The following is a 21,077-nucleotide window of genomic DNA, read 5'->3' on the forward strand; positions in this document are numbered from 1 at the left end:
ATACACAGGATCTGCTCGGATGAGGAGGATCGCAACAGACACCTCCAGACGCTGAAAGATGCCCTCATAAGAACAGGATATGGCGCTAGACTCATTGATCAACAGTTCCAACGCGCCACAGCGAAAAACCGCACCGACCTCCTCAGAAGACAAACACGGGACACAGTGGACAGAGTACCCTTCGTTGTCCAGTACTTCCCCGGAGCGGAGAAGCTACGGCATCTCCTCCGGAGCCTTCAACATGTCATTGATGAAGACGAACATCTCGCCAAGGCCATCCCCACACCCCCACTTCTTGCCTTCAAACAACCGCACAACCTCAAACAGACCATTGTCCGCAGCAAACTACCCAGCCTTCAGGAGAACAGTGACCAAGACACCACACAACCCTGCCACAGCAACCTCTGCAAGACGTGCCGGATCATCGACACAGATGCCATCATCTCACGTGAGAACACCATCCACCAGGTACACGGTACATACTCTTGCAACTCGGCCAACGTTGTCTACCTGATACGCTGCAAGAAAGGATGTCCCGAGGCATGGTACATTGGGGAGACCATGCAGACGCTGCGACAACGGATGAATGAACACCGCTCGACAATCACCAGGCAAGACTGTTCTCTTCCTGTTGGGGAGCACTTCAGCGGTCACGGGCATTCGGCCTCTGATATTCGGGTAAGCGTTCTCCAAGGCGGCCTTCGCGACACACGACAGCGCAGAGTCGCGGAGCAGAAACTGATAGCCAGGTTCCGCACACACAAGGACGGCCTCAACCGGGATATTGGGTTTATGTCACACTATTTCACATAAATATTTCTGCTTTTTTCCTCCTGAGTCTTTATCATGCGATCCTAGAATCAGAATTTATGTCACACTATTTGTAACTCCCACAGTTGCGTGGACCTGCAGAGTTTCACTGGCTGTCTTGTCTGGAGACAATACACATCTTTTTAGCCTGTCTTGATGCTCTCTCCACTCCCATTGTTTTGTTTCTTAAAGACTGGATTAGTTGTAAGTATTCGCATTCCAACCATTATTCATGTAAATTGAGTCTGTGTCTTATAAGTTCTGTTTGTGAACAGAATTCCCACTCACCTGAAGAAGGGGCTCAGAGCCTCGAAAGCTTGTGTGGCTTTTGCTACCAAATAAACCTGTTGGACTTTAACCTGGTGTTGTTAAACTTCTTACATGGAATACTTTGCCAAAAGCTTTTGAAAGTCCATACACAAAATTAACTACATTAATGCCATCGACCTTTATGTTACTTCAAAGAGTTCAGTCAAGTTAGCCAAATGCAATTTGCCTCTAATAAATCCACATTGACTATTACTCAGCATGTACCTTTCCAAATGCCAATTAACTTTGTCCAGATTATTGTCTGCCTGATGACACAACTATGGATGCGAAAGGCATTGTAATTCATCCAACAAGAAAAATTCTAGAGTTCCCCAATTGCAGCATTTACTTATTTCTTAAATGGTTCTGCTGTTTTCAGGTCTCCAAGTGGTAATCTATTCCACATATGAATCATTACCCAGATGATTCATATCTGGGTAATAATTTTTGCTATTGGTCCTAAATTTATCTTTTATAATTTGAACATGTGACCCCCTTGTTCTCCACTAAATTAAATCCCAAAACTAGAATCTCAGTTTTCGTTTTTTCCATTCCCTTAACTATCTTAGATACCTCTATAACGTCACTTCTGAGTTGAAAAGCCTTCATCTCTCTAGTTTTTCTTCAAAACTCAGACTCCTGATCCGTTGATCAACACTGCCTCCAGATGTTAATGCCTTCTTTGTGCCCAGCACTGAACTGGACACAGCACTTATGGTACAGTCTGATCAAAGCACTAAACTGCTTCCAAGCTATGAATCACAGAATTTTCACCGAACTGTTACACTGCAAAAGGAGGTCTTCAACACATCATGTCTGCACTGGCTCTCCAAATGAGCAATTTACTTAGTTCAAATTCTATCCCCTTCAAGGGCGGCACGGTGACACAGTGGTTAGCACTGCTGCCTCACAGTTCCAGGAACCCGGGTTCAATTCCAGCCTTGGGTGACCGTGTGTGTGGAGTTTGCACATCCTCCCTGTGTCTGCATGGGTTTCCTCCAGGTGCTCCGGTTTCCTCCCACAGTCCAAAATGTGTGGGTTAGGTTGATTGGCCATGCTAAAATTGCCCCTTAGTGTCAGGGGATTAACAGGGCAAATACGTGGGGTTGGGCCCTGGGTGGGATTGTTGTTGCTGCAGGCTCAATGGGCCGAATGGTCTCCTTCTGCTGTAGGGATTCTATGGATTCTCCCTATTACCTTCCACATTGTTCCTCATCAAACAACAGCTCATTTCCTTTTAGGCAGTGCATTTCTGATATTAACCAATCACTGCATGAAAAAGATATTTCATTTTTGCAAATTACCTTAAATTTGTGCCCCCTCATTCTCCATCCTTTCATAAGTAGAAAAGTTTCTCCCCATCCACTCTGTCCAGACCCCTCATGATTATGAATAGCTCTGTTCAAAGAAATCAGTCCCAATTTCTCTAATCTATCTTCAGAACTGGAAGGACAAAAAAACAGATGGCAAAAAGAGCACTTGGCAGAAGGAAAAGTCATCAGTGGACCCCAGGTCAACATGACTTCAATACCTTTGGGAAATCAACAATTTCCCTTGCGTTATATTCTTGCGAATGCCCTGATAAGCACAAGCGGAAAAGCTTTGGACCATTCTCTTCAATCTTTCCTGCACTCTCTGCAATACCTTCCTATCTTTCCAGAGTGCAACACCAAGAGCTAGACAATATCCCAGCTGAAGCCTGGTCATATACAAGTTTAACATGTCCTCCTTGACTCTTGTACTCTATGCCCCTATTAATAAAGCCTAGACTACTGAATGCATTATCAACCTCCTCTTAGCCTGTCCTGCCATCTTCAATGACTTATGCACATATACACCAAGGAACCTATCATGAAGGAAGGAAACTGAAGAAATAGCCAAAAGCTAGAAATAACAAGTTGAGTTATGATTTAGTCTGAGGGAAACAAATGAATAGTAATTATATCAATTTCTGAAATAAGAAAACATGGGATGGGCAGAAAAGTGAAGACGAGGATTATCATATCAGATCAGTCAGGATTTCATTGAATGGCGGAGCAGACTCGATGGGCCTATTGGCCTAATTCTGCTCCTACATCTTACGGCTTTAATTGACAGTGTGGACTGCACTCCATCATTTTCTTTTACAGATTAAAGAAAAATGTGTTAATGCCTCTGAAACATAATTAAAATGTGACAATTTTTATATAGAAGTTGGAACTCATATTCACTGTGCTGAAGTCTCTACAGATGCGCTTGCTTGCCTTAGTGTGGCATCGTATCTGAAGTTTTTGACTTATTTTTACCTTTTGATTTGGAGGCCCATCAGTCTCATCACAGACGCCATCTTCCTGTTGACCATACAATGGACCCCCAAGTAGTTTTATTCGTTTCTCACACTGTTTCTTGGCAACTGTGAGCTGGTTGATGTACCTCTTCATATTGCGTGCTCTGAGGAGATCCGCTTTCATGGCAGCTGATTCTTTCCCTTTGCTATCTGCATTAAATAAGTGGAGAAAGTTGGTGGTTGTGACAGTTCTTCACAAAAAAGTTGATCACAAAATCCTTACCATCAAGATGAAACAACTCCCTCAAAATATTCCAAATCCATTGCCTGCCTCAGAAGCCCATCAGTTGACTCATCCGTAATGCCTTGTCCAGCACTCTCAGCAACCTAACCCAATTTACACTACTAGGATATTGAAATAGAATTTAGAAACACTCGTCAACATGACGGCAGTAAAATATCCTACAAGTAAAATATTTGAGCTTCCAATTGGCAAATCCTTCCCTCCCCTTAATTCTGTTACTCTGGAGTTCCAGGTTGCAGGCTCCAGAAAGGACGTGATTTGACTTCTAATGCGGACTAATGCGCATGCACAGATGGGTATCAGTGGCTGTCTTGCGCTGACGTACTGTGCTGGCAGGAGACACAGTGTAAATTAAATAGAGATGACAGGGTAGGAGAACACGGTAGCAATAGGGGAAAGGATGATCAGAGTGTGGCAGGAAAAGACAGTATGTACAAAGCTAAGAGCGCACTAGGAGATGAAAGGGCGGGAGGAACTTAAAACAATTACTGAGAAAATTATTAGAACTAAAAACTGTTAAGTACCCAGGTGGTAGTGGACTTCATCCTACAATCTTAGATGGTAGATGCGTTGGTTTTAATTTTCCAAAATTCCCTAGATTCTGCAAGGGTCCCATCAGATTGGAAAATAGTGAATGTGACTCCTCTATCCAAGAAAGCAGGAGATTACAAGTCAGTTAGCTTAACATCTCTCAATGGGAAAGTCCTGGAATCTATTACTGAGGTTATAGAGAGGCACTTAGAAAATCTCAATGCAATCAGGCAGAGTCGACATGGTTTTATGAAAAAGAAATCATGTTTTACTAATTTATTGGAGTCCTTTGATGAAGTAAACTGCAACATGGTATGGGGAACCTGTGGATATGCTGTGCTTGGATTTCCAGGAGGCATTTGATAAGGTGCCACATCAAAGATTACTATGCAAAATAAGTGCTTGTGGGAGTAACTTAGCATGGGCAGAGGATTGGTTAACTAACAGGTAACAAAGAGCTGTGATAAAGGCTTCATTTTAGGGTTAACAAGGTGGAACGAATGGATTAGTGCTGGGGCTTCAACTACTAACAAGTTATATCAATGATATGGTGAAGGGACCAAATGTTTCTTGTTAAATTTACTGATGACACAATGATAGGTAGGAGAGTAAGGTGTGAAGAGGACATAAGAGTCTTCAAAGGGATATCGATGGGTTAAGTGAGTGGGCACGACATTGGCAGATGGACTATAATGTTAGAAAATGTGTCCACTTTGGCTGTAAGAATAGAAAAGGAGCATATTAAATGGAGAGAGAGATTGATAACTCTGTGGTACAGAAGGATCTGGGAATCCTGGTAAATGAATCACAAAAGTTAATATGCAAGTACACCAACGGTTAGGAAGGCAAATGGAATGTTGTAATTTATTGCAAAGGGAATGGAATATAAAAATAACAAAGTTTTGCTACAGTTGTACATTGCATTGGTGAGACCATATCTGAAGTACTGTGTACAGTTTTGGACTCCTTATTTAAGAAAGGATATAAATACATTAGAAGTAGTTCAGAGAAAGCTCACTCAGCTGATACCTAATATGTGGTTTATCTTATGAGGAAAAGTTGGAAAGGCTGGGCCTGCATCCATTGGAATTTAGAAGAATGAGAGGCGTTCTTGCTGAAACATAGAAGATTCTGAGTGGACTTGACAAGAGTGGATGCTGAAAAGATATTTCCTTTTGTGGGAGAGACTAGAACTATTGGACACAGTCCAAAAGTCTCTCATTTAAGATGGAGATGAGGAGAATCTTTTTCTCTCAGGGGGTCTTTGGAATTCTCTTCTGCAGAGATTGATAGAGGTTGGCTCATGGAATATTTTTAAGGCAGAGGTATATAGATTCTTGACTAGGGAGTCAAAGCTTATTGCAAGTAGGTGGGAAAGTGGGGTTGAGGCCACAGTCAGATCAGCCGTTACCTTATTGAATGGTGGAGCAGGCTCAAGGAGTCAAAAAAAATTAGAATCCTGCATTTAATTCATATGTTCATAACATATAAAACTCTCATTTTTCCCCCTTCAAGATCCACCTTGTCTTTGTAAAATCTGTAAGAAATTCTTGAGTCTTAGAATGTTACCAGTAAAGAATGAACACTACCCACCTTAAACACTTCACCACATACATCTCCAGCAAAAAATGTAAGAGGATGGTAAATATTAGAAATGCTCATGTCAGACAACATACGTAGAGAGAGATTGTTTTGTGCGATGCGGTTATAGACCTGCCACAGTCATGTGAATTATGATTCATCCTTGGTCTGTACAGGTTTTAGAGCAGAAGCCATTTCATTCATCAGTTGGAGCAGAGTATTTCCAGAATTCACTATTTTATTTGTTTTACAGCATCTGCAGTATTTTGCTTTCCAGAAAGAGAATTTAATCTTAAGTCTGCATGTTATCACAGTGGTAATGCAGTCACACCACGCTATCGATTTTTATAGATGTTACAGGAGAGTAACTTACACACTGACCCAAGTTATGGATTATTTGCAGTTTTATTACAGAAACAAATTCTAAAACCACATAAAAACTCTGATCCAATGGTGTGGTTTTTAACCTGAGCAATACAGCATGCCTGCTGGGCAAGTTAATGCTGTCATAAGAAAGACAATGATAGGAGGAAATATGTGGGGCACCTCGGTGGCTAGCACTGCTGCCTCATAATGCTAGGGACCCAGGTTTGATTCGGGCCTTAGGTGACTGTGTGGAGTTTGCACACTCCGTGTCTGCATGGGTTTGTTTTGGGTGCTCCGGTTTCCTTCCACAGTCCAAAGATGTGCAGGTTACGTGGATTAGCCATGGTAAATGCACAGGGTTACAGGGATAGGGCGGGGGTGGGGGGCAGGGTGGGATGCTCTTTTGGAGAGTCAGTATAGATGTGATGGGCTGAATGGCCTCTTTCTGCGCTATAAGGATTCTATGTTTCTATGGGACCAAGAGTCCACAACTTATTTCTTCATCTGTATGACTAGTATCATGAACTAACAATTTGCCATCATCTATGTGCCCTATCTAAATATTTAAATGTCTTTTTGACCATTTGGTAAGCTACCGAGAAACCAAATGATACTCTACGACCAACCACTGGAAAGAACAGACATAGTGCAATGGTAAATACTCATGTAGCTGATTTCACTTCCCAACTCTAGTGGACAAATTCAAACCTGCACATATCATCCTTCATAAAACACATGTTCAAAACAACAGGACAATAGCTTGAGTGGATGATCTCTAGAGCCTAGGTCAATGACCTTCTGAGCAAATAATTTCTCTCTATATAGCTTCCATAGTTCTGACCAAACTCCTAGAGGAACACCATGCGAGGGAGAAGCAGGTGGCAGGTACACAACACTTACTTCACCTCCTGTTACACTCATGTCGATAACAAACTTCATGAAATCCATCAGCCCACACGTTCTGTCCTTTCAGTTGAAGGAAGCACGGCAAATTGAATATCTACATTTGGATTAAGGGATGTTTGCAAGAAGATTATACCTCAAGCTGCGTGCACAATATTGCAGATTCAGAACACTGAACACCATCGCAAAAGAACTGCACTTTAAATAGGCAAGATGCAAATGTAGTAAATCAGAGCAATTAACAGATCTAATGATCATTACGAGTATTATCATTATGGCCATAATTACCAGAATTTTGGGATTTTTCAAGGAAACCTATAATGAAACTTTCTTTTCACAGCAAGTTACTTCCATCGTTGAACACACTACAAACATTCTGAAAAACCCTGTCCTTTCAACAGTAATTGCTTGAATAACAGGTCATGCTGAGTGCACAACTGCTCAATTACTCCAGGAGCAGGGTCCCTTAACAAACTTCCCTGAATTGATAATGAGTCAGCACCAGAAAATTAAAACACTCTTCAACAATCTAATAGACATGAATAATATGTTAAAATTAAATAGACGCTTTGTCGGACCACACTGTACATCATTCCGATTGGCACATTACAGAAAGAACATCGAAGCACTGGAGGAAATGCATAAAAGACTGACAAGGATGATACTGGAACTGCTGTCAGGAAAGACTAGGGCTCTCTTTAAAAAAAAGAGACAGAGATTACCTGACAAACTATCAAAATTATGAAGAGGCTCGTTACGGTTGCCCTAAGAGCATATTTTCATTTGTCAGGGAGTCCAAAACTAGGGGGACATAAATACAAGATAAATACAAGAATGTATTAAGGAATTTGGGAGAAATCTCTTCACTCAAAGAGTAATATGAATGTAGAGCTTACTATCACTATTGAGGCAAATAGCGTCGATACGCTTAAGGGAAAGCTGGAGAAGTATGAGGGGAGAAAGGAATGAAAGCAAATGTTGACAGGGTCAGATGAAGTAAGGTGGAAGCAGTTTTATGTACCACATTATCATATGAATGACCTGTTTCTGTGCTGAAAAATTCTACATAATTACACAATGCTTTAATAGAAAGGTTAAAGATTCTATTCCTGTGCAAAATGCAGAAGATTATTTTGCTTTCAGAATACATTTGCAACATTATATTGATTTTATAGAATGACACAACTTACTTGTTAAATACCATTAATTTTAAAGTGTCTACTTAGATCAGCAGCCAGACGGCATTTTAAAAAAAACCAATCATCGCAGTCTGACAGCTTAGTAGGTGAACAGAGTTAAATGGTTGATTTCCAATCAAATCATCACATTTGGAATCCCAGAATATAAGATGCAAAGTGTTTGCATCAGTGGGTGAATTGTGAGCTAACCTTTGAGCTATTCAAAGTGAGAGAGAAAAATATGCCAGCTTGAAAGCAAGGGGACAATTTGATATATAATGACTCATTGCTGTAATCATGGATGACATCAGCAAGCAGCAGCTGACGACAGTAATAGTCATCCGGAGGATTTAAGACTGCAGCAGAAACAAGGCACAGCAACATCCCATAAATTACTTAATCTTTAGGTTTGGACCTATGCAATAGTAGATGAGAATGGGTGATGTAGGGTCAAAAAATTAGATTTTTAAGGATTTATGCAAAGTGGAAGGGTTTGGACACAAGCTGTTTAATGAATTAAGGCTCTGCCAGATTTGGAACAACAAAGTGCGGGGCAGGGCGGGATCTCGAAGCTGAGTGAGGTACACTGTTGAGCAGAGGTTGCAAGTTGGCCTTGGGTCTGGAGGAAATTGCAAAGACAGTTAAGCTGGTAAGAAAGAATTTGAATGTGCTAAAGGAAAGGGAGCTAAGCAATGCTGACAAGGCTAAGTGCCGCAAGTGAACAGAGGTTTATGCAGGATAAGGTGCAGGTAACTGAGTTCTGTAGGTAAGCATCAGTACAGGACAGAGCTTGTGAGGCTACCATGAAGGATGTCGGAGGAATCAGGTATGTAGATTACAAAGGTATGAACGAGGTCAGGACAAAGACGGATAATATTTCAGAGTTATAAGGAAGTGGTTTTCATGACCAACAGAGTTTGAAGAGGAGGCAGATCAAGCAGAATGTCGAGCTCGAGTAGGAAATCAAAAAGTGGATCGAATAAAGGAACAATCATTCCGGCAGGAGCAAAACAGGATGTCACGTCAATGTTGAGATACTAAAAGTTCTCACTCATCTTTCTGCTGGTGAACAGGCAGTAAGAGAGCACAGCAACAGTTGTGACATCGAGAGATAAAGTTGGTTATCTTAGGAATTTGATGAGAGTGTAGTGGAATAGCCAGATCGTGAAGAGCCAGGTCTATCCTAGAACCTTAGGGAGAAGAAGATGGGGTGTAAAATGCAGAGTTTTAGAAATTAAACAGGATTAAGGGCAGGCTTTTTAAGAAATACATGATGACATGGGTTAGAAAGTTAGGTGAGGGAAAGAAAGACAATCCTCAAAGCCAATGAACAATGTTGGAAAGCACTGGGTCAAAAAGACCAAAGCCATTGGCACCCCCACTTTCCTTCACCTAACAAGTATTGAATGTGATTTCAACCGTGTTCCACTCTCTGGAATTCACTTGCCCTTTTTGTCTTCTTGAAGGTCCTCTGTTGTATTTAAGGATTTATTTGGCTATTAATAAGAGTTTGGAGGTTGTTTTAGTTAAGATAAGTCACTGATGTGGGAATCTGTGTCACGTTCATAATTTTGTATTGTTGAATGAAGCCAAGACATACTGACTGGATTTATGTGAAAGACCTAAATATTCAGTTCATAAGTTCATACTTTCCCTATACTTCTGAAATGCAGCATCATATAAAAATACGCTGGCAACTGCATGATCATCACTTTAAGCAAAATGGTAAGGTTTCTTTCAAGGGTGACTAACAACGCTATGCTCAATCGAATAATTAAGATATAGCTTCTCCCCATTAGGTGAGGAGTGATTGTTGAAGTATTGTAAGTGGGTTTACCATGGTGGATATTAAGAACAATGATGGATTGGAAACAATGAAAATAGCTGACATCCTATACAATGAGGAGCTTGAGTGATGGCTATAAGTATGTATAGAAAAACTGATACACAGGGTGATGATGAATGAGGAAAGTGGAACAGTTAAAGAGGGAGTGGGGAAATCTAGGTTTGGATTTAACTAAGTGAGGGCCAGTCATCATTTGGTGCAGACTGAGTAAAGAAATATCAGGCAAGTTGGTGAACAAGGCACTAAAGGATTCAGATGATGAATAGGCAGCAAGATTAGTGATAGCAATTGTTGAGGTATTCCAACTCAAAAGAACCTGCAAGTATAAAGAGATGTCAAATTGGGACCTGGAAATGAAAGATACACAACTACTACTACAGTTTGCTGGCAATTAGGTGGAAACGGAGGACAGAATGTGTAGCAGTGAGGTCTCAATGACAGGAAAGGCATTATAATTCAAGAGTCATGTTTCCGCCATGCTCAGGATGTCAAGCATTTTGTCCAGAAGGAAATAATAAATAGAAAAGGCTTTAAATGCAGAGGAGCAGTCCTTTAGGAGGGTAATCTTCAGTGTAACAATGGTGGAAAGAACACTAATTGGTTTGAGGAGGGTAAGAATCAGGCAGACAGAATTAAAGTTATTTACCCGCTGAAATGGGGTAAATGCAAATAAGATTAACAACTAGCAACATGGTTAAAGTGAAGGATATTTAGGTTAGAGAGGAAAGATGTGGGTCCATCCGGTCAATCAATATAACAGCAGATTGGATATGGGAAGGTTAAATAGAAGACAGGGAGAAAGGTTGAAAAGAAAGATAGAGAAGTAAATACGGAGAAAAGAGTGAAAGACTGGGACTGGAAAGGTTAGGGGCAGAGTCACTACAAGGTACGGAGGTGGAGGCAATTAAATCTGAAGCAGCCACAAGTACACATACGTAGCCACAACGTGTTTAAAAGCTTAAAGCAATAACACAATCACAAGAACATTTCATGACAATATCTGCAAAATGATTCTTAATGACTATCTATATGCAGTGCATTGTGCAAAAACAGTTTTGCAAGGGCAGGGGTAAACATTGGGCAGTTAAGATTCCATGAGATCAGCAATATGAGACTGCTACAGAGGGAGTAAAATTTGGCTTGAACTGGAATAAGTAAGTAATACTAAGTCGTAAATTTATTTTATAATTTGACTGATTGATCTATGCAAGTACTGACTGGGTTGGTTTGATTGACAAGCTAACAATTAATTAGGTTCGAGTTTATCTGTAGTGAGGTTCAATGTATTACTGTTTGATTATTTATTTGTGCAGATTAGAAATCATAGAAATCATAGAAACCCTACAGTGCAGAAGGAGGCCATTCGGCCCATCGAGTCTGCACCGACCACAATCCCACCTAGGCCCTACCCCCACATATTTACCTGCTAATCCTTCTCACCTACGCATCTCAGGACTCTAAGAGGCAATTTTTAACCTGGCCAATCAACCTAACCCGCACATCTTTGGACTGTGGGAGGAAACTGGATCTCCCGGAGAAAACCCACGCAGACATGAGGAGAATGTGCAAACTCCACACAAACAGTGACCCGAGCTGGGAATCGAACCCAGGACCCTGGAGCTGTGAAGCAGCAGTGCTAACCACTGTGCTACCGTGCCGCCCACAGATGGGCCAGGGAAAGTAACTGACTGAGTTTGGCTCTGAAACACATTTGGCTGGAAGCATTTTCAATTTTTTTGAATCCTTTCGAGTTTGTTATGGACAACCAGTAAAAAAAATGTTGCGTAGAACATGTACAAGTTTCTCGAAACCAAACCTGTGAATTATCTCCAGGTGAACTCGTTCAAGTTCCAAATGATTAAACCTAAACAGTTGGAAACATTTTGCACTCGAGCTGATGAGGATGATGTCCTAAGTGTCAGCTGTGGATCAAGTGTAGCTCTCTCTTGCCTCGGAGTCACAAGGTTCCAGGTTCAAGTCCCACTCGACGGCTTCAGCAATCAAGGCCGACATCCCAGTGCAGGCTATCTGCCTGTTCGGGTGGATGGAGGACTATTGAAGAGGAGTTATCCCTCAATCAACACACCAAAAAATGGATTATCTGATCATTATCACATTGCTTTGAGTTAGTTTGCTGTAAATTGGCTGCCATGTTTCGTACATTACAACAGTGGTTCCCGCTGCGGAGGCAGACAGGAAAACAAGTCTTCTAGCACGGACCTTATTAATTGTGCAATCAGGTGTTTTGTACCATTTGTGTGACTAGGCAAGCCTGATGGCACGTAGCAGTCCTGTCCAGTCACCATATGGAAAAGGTATCCAACATCATTGACCCACTGTTGAAGAAAGAAGATGGACCTCCCCAGATGAAGATGGAACTTCAGGAACATTGAGGCTGGAAGAAGGATCTCCTCACTGACACCGAATCTGGAAGGTCCACCTGTAGGTGCTCCCCCACCCAATCTATGGTGTTCCAAGGTCCCGGGTTGCTGGCAGCTTCCATTCTGACCTCTGGTGGCAGCCCCTGGCATTGTTGAGGTGAGTCCCAACATCCACATGCCACATTGTTCCAGACCTTTATCCTACCAGCATTTTCTCCTGCTGGTGCCACTGACAATTAGAGGGCGTGGGTAATCGGGCCTTCAGCAGCATCCTATTAGTGAGTTTCACATCCGCCTCACTCAGGTTCCCCAATCCGCCATGGCAGGCACCAGTGGAAAATCCCACTGTAAATTAATGCTGGTGTAAAATGGATTTTTGGGCCTCCCACTGAATTCTCGCCACTACCCGTTATTGAACCTGCCAGCTGGGGCTTGGGGGAATTGCACCCATAGTGTCACAGGAAGGAAGTCACTATGATGCTATGGTACGGTGAATCATGTGATTTACTGGGGAGGAAAGAAAGGAGCTTTCAGGGATTCTATTCATTAACATGACAAAAAGCATTGGCAGCAACAGGTTAGTTGCTATCCAGCTGCTGAATTCAAGGAGATAACTGAGCAGAAGTGAACATTCTGGAATAGGAGCATGCATAGCCCTGTAGGGTGATCCAATGTCCTGGTTTTGATGGGACGGTGCAGGTTTTCCACCAAGAGCCCTGGTGGCCCAACAGTTTTCTCCGGATTGCTCAAATGCCAGTGCTTTCAGCGGCCAAGTCGCCTCCGCTTTAACCCACCCCTCCCTTCCCATGTCATATCCAACGGCAGCATACCCGGCAGAGTTAAACATAACTTTGCTTTCGAGAGTAAATTCCTTTTGAATTGCTAAAAGGGCCAGTCCAACCATTCTAAAATCAACTAGTGGGCCTATAACAAAAGTCTTCGGGTCATATGAGGGAGGCACGAGCGCTGGTTGATTCATTCACGCCTCAGCAATTTCAAATTTAGTGGGCGGTTAGTGAACGGGGAGCTGCTGCCAGCTTCAGACAGATCGACAGAACTGTTTCAAACACACACAACACTCCCACACACACCAGCACAATGAGGCAAGGCCAACCACTGCAGAGGAAATCCTTAGTGTCTTCCAGCAGCATGTCAGAGCCGGCAGAAGCAGCAGTAGCTGGTCAGTGAGTGACAGCCAAGGTGGGGAGCGGTAGCCAGTTCGAGGTAAAGAGGCTGAAGCACCCTTCACTGATTCCCCTTCAATCACTTTGCAAATCCCCTACCCTCTTCACTTCAAATGTAATTACATTAACAGCCAATCTCATGACATAACTGCAGCCCATAGTACCTATAATCAGCAAAAGCAATGCAAGCAAAGACAACTATACCAATTTGGTCACAAGCCAATTAAGTTATCAATACATCACCTCCAACCTTCAACTGCCCCTCCCCCAGACTCTTGCTATTGGTTATCTAGCATATCCAACAGAACAGGACTCCACCTTCGCAAGGCTTTTATTCATTCTTTCATGGGATCTGGGCATCACTGGTTCGGCCAGCATTTATTATCCATCCTTAGTTGCCCTCGAGGTGGTGATGAACGGCTGTAACATATGTGGTACAAGTCCAACAGTACGGATTTTGACGAAGCGACAGTGAAGGAACAGCGATATAGTTCCAAGTCAGTTTAGTGAGTAACATCCAGGTGGTGGTGATCCCATCGGCTGCCCTCGTCCTTCAAGTGGCAGAGGTTGCTGGTTTTGATTTGATTTGTCACATGTATTGGGATACAGCGAAAAGTATTTTTTCTTGAGCACTGTACAGAGAAAACATACCGTTCATTGAGTAGTTACGGAAGAAGAAAAGGAGAGGGTGCAGAATGTAGTGTTACAGTCATAGATATGGTGTAGAGAAAGATTAGCTTAATATATGGTAGGCCTCAAAAGTCTGATGGCAGCAGGGAAGAAGCTGTTCTTGAGTTGGTTGGTATGTGATCTTAAACTTCTGTATCTTTTTCCCGACGGAAGATGGTCCGGGATGTGTGGGGTCCTTGATTATGCTGGTGGCTTTTCTGAGGCAGCGGGAAGTGTAGACGGAGTCAATGGATGGGAGGCTGGTTTGCGTGATGGACTGGGCTACATTCACAACTCTTTGTAGTTTCTTGCGGCCTTTGTCAGAGCAGGAGCCATACCAAGCTGTGACAGATCCAGAATGGATGTTTTCTATGGTGTATCTGTAAAAATTGGTGACAGTTGTGGTGAACATGCCAAATTTCTTTAGCCTCCTGAGAAAGTAAAGGTGTTAGTGGTCTTTCGTAACTACAGCGTCATCGTGGAAGGACCAGGACAAGCTGTTGTGATCTGAACACCTAGAAGCTTGAAGCTCTTGACCATTTCCACTTCATCCCTACTGATGTAGACCTGGGCATGTCCTCCACTACGCTTTCTAAAATCAATGACTATCTCCTTCGTTTTACTGACATTGATGGAGAGATTAACGTCATTGCACAAAATTCACCAGATTCTCGATCTCTTCTGTACTCCGTCTCATCATTATTTGAGATCAGACCCACAATGGTGGTGTCATCAGCAAATTTGAAAATCAAATTGCAGTGGAATTTGGCGCCACAGTCATAGGTGTATAAGGAGTATAGTAAGGGGCTGAGGACACTGCTTTGTAGGGCACCGGTGTTGAGGATAATCGTGGAGATGTCATCGTTACTGATTATGGTCTGTTAGGAAGAAGCCTTGGTGAGTTGCTGCAGCATAGTCTGTAAATGGTACCCACTGCTGCCATTGTACATCCAGGGTGGAGGGAGATAATGTTGAAGGTGGTGGATGGGTTGCTAAGCAAGCAAGCTGCTTTGTCCTGGAAGGTGTCAAGCTTCTTGATTGTTCTTGGACCTGGACTCTTTTAAGGCAACTGAAGAGTATTCCATCAGTCTCCTGACTTGTGCATTTTAAATAGTGGATAAGCTTTTGGGTGCCAGGAGGCGAATAACTCGCCAAAAAATTTACAGCCTCTGACCTTTTATTGTAGCCACAGTATTTATATGGCTGGACCAGTTCAGTTTCTGGTCAATGGTAACCCTCTGGATATTGATTATGGAGTATTTAGTGATGATAATGCCTTTCAATGTCAAGGGGAGATGGTTGGATTATCTTGTTGGAGATGGTCATTGCCTGGCAATATGATCCAAAGGTTTCACCAAACCCAACAAACAGGTACAAATATCTACTCAGAGGAAGTAAACAAAACACAATGAGGAAGGATTCGACCTCCTGAAGTTGGACGACAGACGATAGACTGTAAGGAGAAATGCAAAACGTAAAGATTGAGAGATAATAGAGCAGTCAAGAACAAAGAAGTAAAGAGGGGCTGATGGAAAGACACTGCTCGAAACAGTGTGACTCAGGAGAAATATAATGAAAGAGAATGAGACACACGAAGTGGAGAATGTACTAACGAGTATGAAATGTCACCGTTTCACTGTGTTGCTTATGTAAATATGCAAAGCATCAGAAATAATGTCAAGATAGATACAGTAACTAGAATTGTGGAACATAAACATTTCAAACTTGACAGAAACTTGCCTTTCAAGACTGGGAATTAAATATCTCTGACTATAAAATTTGCAGGAGTTAGAGAAAGACAAAAAGGAAGAAGTAACTGGATAAAAGCAAATTACTGCGGATGCTGGAATTTGAAACCAAAAGAGAAAATGCTGGAAAATCTTAGCAGGTCTGGCAGCATCTGGAAGGAGAGAAAAGAGCTGACTTTGAGTCCAGACGACCCTTTGTCAAAGCTGGAAGAAATAACCTTATGTATTAAAGCTGCACTGGTTTTTTACTGGGTTTCTAGCAATGTTTTTATTGATTTATTGGAAAAACTGAAGTTCTTCACTACACTGTTCCCTGGCTACCGATTTCATCATTCTTCCTGGCAACAGTCAGATTAAATGTCTGTTTGCAATCTCATGTATCATACTTGACCCAGGTTGAGCTTCCAAACTCATATTCGCACCATCTCCAAGACCAACTATTTCCCCTCCATAACATTGCCTGACTTTGCCACTATCTCAGCTCATCTGGAGCGTTACTCAGGTCTTTGTTACCTCTGAACTTGACTATTTCAATGAACTCCTGGCTGACCTTACGTAAACTCTACCCCTGTAAACCTGAGGTCATCAAAATCTCTGATGCCCATCTCATTGCTTACACCAAATCCCATTCACCAATCACCTCAGCACTTGTGACCTACAATGGCATCCAGTCAAGCAATGTCTTGATTTTCAAATTCTTATCTTTGTTCTCAAATCCCTCCATTGCCTTACAGCTGTACCATGTCCACAACATTCCAAGGTATCAGTGCTTCTCTAATTCTGGTCTTGAGTATTCCCGATTTTAACTGATTCATCATTGATTCAGTTGCCTAGACCCTAAACACAGGAATATTGTCTGTGCATCAGTCCATCTCACTTTCACTCCAAGACACTTAAAACCGACCTCTTTGACCAAACCAAAAGAGAAAATGCTGGAAAATCTCAGCAAGTCTGGCAGCATCTTCAAGGAGAGAAAAGAGCTGACATTGAGTCCAGGTGACCCTTTGTCAAAGCTTTGTCAGCTTTGACAAAGGGTCATCTGGATTTGAAACATCAGTTCTTTTCTCTCCTTACAGATGCTGCCAGACCCGCTGAGATTTTCCAGCATTTTCTCTTTTGGTTTCAGATTCCAGCATCCGCAGTAATTTGCTTTTAATCTCTTTGACCAAGCTTTTGATCATCTGACCTAAAGTCTTCTTATGCAGTTTAACATCATTTTCTTGATTTAAGAGGCCTCTGTGAGGTGACCCAGGACATTTAATTATGTTAAAGGTGCTATATCTGCAGAAGATTGGGGTACACGGAGTTAGGGGTAAGGTGTTGGCGTGGATTGGGGATTGGCTATCTAACAGGAAGCAGAGAGTTGGGATAAATGGGTGCTTTTCTGGTTGGCAGTTGGTGACCAGTGGCGTGCCGCAGGGATCGGTGCTGGGGCCTCAATTGTTTACCATTTACATAGATGATCTGGAGGAGGGGACTGAATCTAGGGTATTCAAGTTTGCTGATGGCACGAAGGGGAGTGGGAAAGCGAATTGCGTGGAGGACGCGGAAAGTCTGCAGAGAGATTTGGATAGGCTGAGCGAGTGGGCGAGGATCTGGCAGATGGAATATAACGTTAGCAAATGTGAGGTTATCCACTTTGGAAGAAATAATAGTAAATTGGAATATTATTTAAATGGAGAAAAATTACATCGTGCGACTGTGCAGAGGGACCTGGGGGTCCTTGTGCACGAATCGCAAAAACTCAGTCTGCAGGTGCAGCAGGTGATCAAGAAGGCGAATGGAATGTTGGCCTTTATCGCGAGGGGGATAGAATATAAAAGCAGGGAGGTCTTGCTGCAACTGTACAAGGCACTGGTGAGGCCGCAACTGGAGTACTGTGTGCAGTTTTGGTCCCCTTATTTGCGAAAGGATATATTGGCCTTGGAGGGAGTGCAGAGAAGGTTCACCAGGCTGATACCGGAGATGAGGGGTGTAGCTTATGAGGAGAGATTAAACAGATTGGGTCTGTACTCGTTGGAGTTTAGAAGGATGAGGGGTGATCTTATAGAGACATATAAGATAATGGAGGGGCTGGATAGGGTAGAGGTGGAGAGATTCTTTCCACTTAGAAGGGAAACCAGAACTAGAGGGCACAGCCTCAAAATAAGGGGGGGCCGGTTCAGAACAGAGTTGAGGGGGAACTTCTTCTCTCAGAGGGTAGTGAATCTCTGGAATTCTCTGCCCATTGAAGTGGTGGAGGCTTCCTCGTTGAATATGTTTAAATCAAGGGTAGATAGTTTTCTGATCGATAAGGGAATTAGGGGATATGGGGAGCAGGCGGGTAAGTGGAACTGATTCGCTTCAGATCAGCCATGATCTTATTGAATGGCGGGGCAGGCGCGAAGGGCCAGATGGCCTACTCCTGCTCCTATTTCTTATGTTCTTATATAAATTCAAGTTGTTATTGTGGAGTAGAATTTAAAAAACAGTAAATGATCTGTTACTATAAAGGAAGTACATCATAAGTCACTGAATAGGGGAAAGGAGAAAAGCTAGGACTTTCAGGCAACTTGGAGAGATGTGCAGTGATTGATCACAGATGTGTAATTAAGGTGCAACTTCAACTCAAACGCACATGCAAATAAAAAAAACACAACTCTGAAAAACCAAGCCTTACACTTTCACTTGCTTCTCAGTTCTGGTCTCTCAGAAATTCTTTAAAGACTGAAGAGTACATGGGAATGGTTGTGCAGTATTTTTTAAAAATCATATTTTATTCAGTTGCAACTTGACAGATCAACTGTGAAATATTTTGTTCCAAGATTTTAGTGTTTCTATTCCATTACCACCAGGGTGCAGTAGATGGTGTATCAGTGGAAAGAAAACTGTCCCATCAGTTTTAATCAAAATTAAAACTAAACACATTGCACCAGAAAGAATAGCACTGTACATAAATACACTCCAAAACCATGTTAGATATCCAATAGATACATCACAGAAACAAATCATTCAGCTCAACTGGGCTATGCTTGTATGGAAGCTGCATATACACGTCTCTTCCCCATTTTAGTTTATCTCGCCCCAGCAACAAATCCTTCAATTCCTTTCTCCCTCATGTACTTACTAAGCTTCACCTCAAACATTCCATGTGGTAGCAAATTTCACATCCTCTCCACTCAGTCAAAAGGTTCCTCCTGAATTCCTTATTGTATTTAGTAGTGGCTCTTATGTTTAAACCCTCTAGATTTAGACACCCCAACTGGAAACACCCTCTCCACATGCACCTGATTAGAATCATAAAGTTCCTACAGTGCAGAAGGAGACCATTTGACCCATTGAGACTGTGCCGACTCTCAGAGTACCTTCCACAGGCATGGGGAAAGAACTCCACACAGACAGATACCCAACCCAGGTCCCTGGCGCTGTGAGACAGAAGTGCTAACCACTGTGCCACCGTGGCATTAAATGTATGCTCTCACATACAGGTTACCTCCCACTAGGAGTATAATGTCCAAACCTTCCAAATACAATTTTTCAAAATAGCTGCCATCCTTGCTTACACAACCTAAGAAAGTAAGGGATGCTGAGACAGATGAAAGAAGAAGCAAGGATTCTCACACCACACCTGGGCTCACAACAAAACAAACCTCGCTCATCTGCATCACCAGAGGTGCTGCGCAAGCCCCAATATCAGCTGGAAAATTTAACCCACCTTCCACCAAGGAGACTCAAACTGGAAGAAGGAGAATCGTCAAGACACCAACAAATGGGATATCTGGGGATATCCCAAATGGAAACCATGTAGGTCTAAATATAACAAGTCAGAGCCTATATCAGCGTTATGTAGTGCCACTTCGGGCGTCGCCAAAAAACTTCAGACTTTGTTAGGAACAAAAGGTATTTTTTTGATAAAGAGAAACTATGTACAAGGGTTTGCAGCCCACTCAGCTGCTCCAATCCTTACATGTTTACCACATGACTTCCAGATGTATTCTGTGCATGAGAGGACTTCACCCTCTGGGGTGGTCACTCACTTTGAGTTCCCATTGGTCCCTCAAGCCAGATGATCCTCTTAAAGAGACAGACCCCACAAACACTACAGTCAGCACCCCACTTACCCAAATGATGAAAGGAAACCATGGAGGAGGAGGAACATCAGGATAAGACCATAGACACAAGACATGGTTTGATAGTGTATACTCTCGCATGCAGGATATCAGGAACAGGGCTACATAACCTCATAGGAGAAACCCAGATAACACGGAGCCCAAGTTTCTGGGCTCACACTCAGGCCCCGCAGACAACAGGAACAGAATACACCCTCCCCCTTCTCTCCTCACCTACCCAGCCAAGATAAGCTGAGGGCAATGAAACAATTAAAAGGGTTGACAGGCTAGGATTATTCATGCCACCCTTTGGCTTCAAACAAAGCAAACTTCCCCCATCTCCAGTGACCACTCAGGCCCTGCCATCACCAAGATTCCACCCATTCTCCCCCCCCAATGAAGGAAATCCTAGCAACAGGAGGAGTTGTCCAGATATCCAGAGTCAGGATATTTCAGGACAAATCAAGAACCACCTCTTCCCAACAGGGTGATGTGCTTACTGTACATTCCTGGAGCCAAACTAACCAATTATCCACTGTCACAACCCATGCATCCAAGGAAACCACATATTTTTCTTTTTGTGTAAAACCCACAACCTCTAAAATAGTTAGGACGTTACACAGGATACAAGACGACGTCACAAAAATCAGGAGTAGTTCAGGATCAATGATGAACTGCAGGATAACATCGCCATCCATGGTGCTTGAAAGGATCAAAGCCTTGACAGGAGTGTCGAGCAACATCAAGGATCCATTCATAGTTTCACCAAGGGGGATAACTATATTCTGCATCCTCTCCTTTCCTTCTCTATGTACAGTATGCTTTGTCTGTACAGTGTGAAGGAAACAAAACTTTTCACTGTATACTAATACATGTGACAATAATAAATCGAATACCTCTGTTATGTCGTCAC

The 21,077-nt window shown here is 42.5% G+C and overlaps 1 protein-coding gene across 2 annotated transcripts in view; it reads right to left on the reverse strand.

The window, feature by feature from the left end:
* Positions 1–21,077, reverse strand: part of snx25 (sorting nexin 25) — a 219,055-nt gene that overhangs the window by 42,914 nt on the left and 155,064 nt on the right. For both annotated transcript variants that reach the window (XM_078215054.1, XM_078215055.1), the window contains exon 8: positions 3,405–3,595. In XM_078215054.1, coding sequence (XP_078071180.1) covers positions 3,405–3,595 — 191 coding nt within the window. The remainder of the gene's footprint in view (positions 1–3,404; positions 3,596–21,077) is intronic.

This window comes from Mustelus asterias, chromosome 6 (genome assembly GCF_964213995.1).
Source record: "Mustelus asterias chromosome 6, sMusAst1.hap1.1, whole genome shotgun sequence".
Classification (NCBI taxonomy): Eukaryota; Metazoa; Chordata; class Chondrichthyes; order Carcharhiniformes; family Triakidae; genus Mustelus; species Mustelus asterias.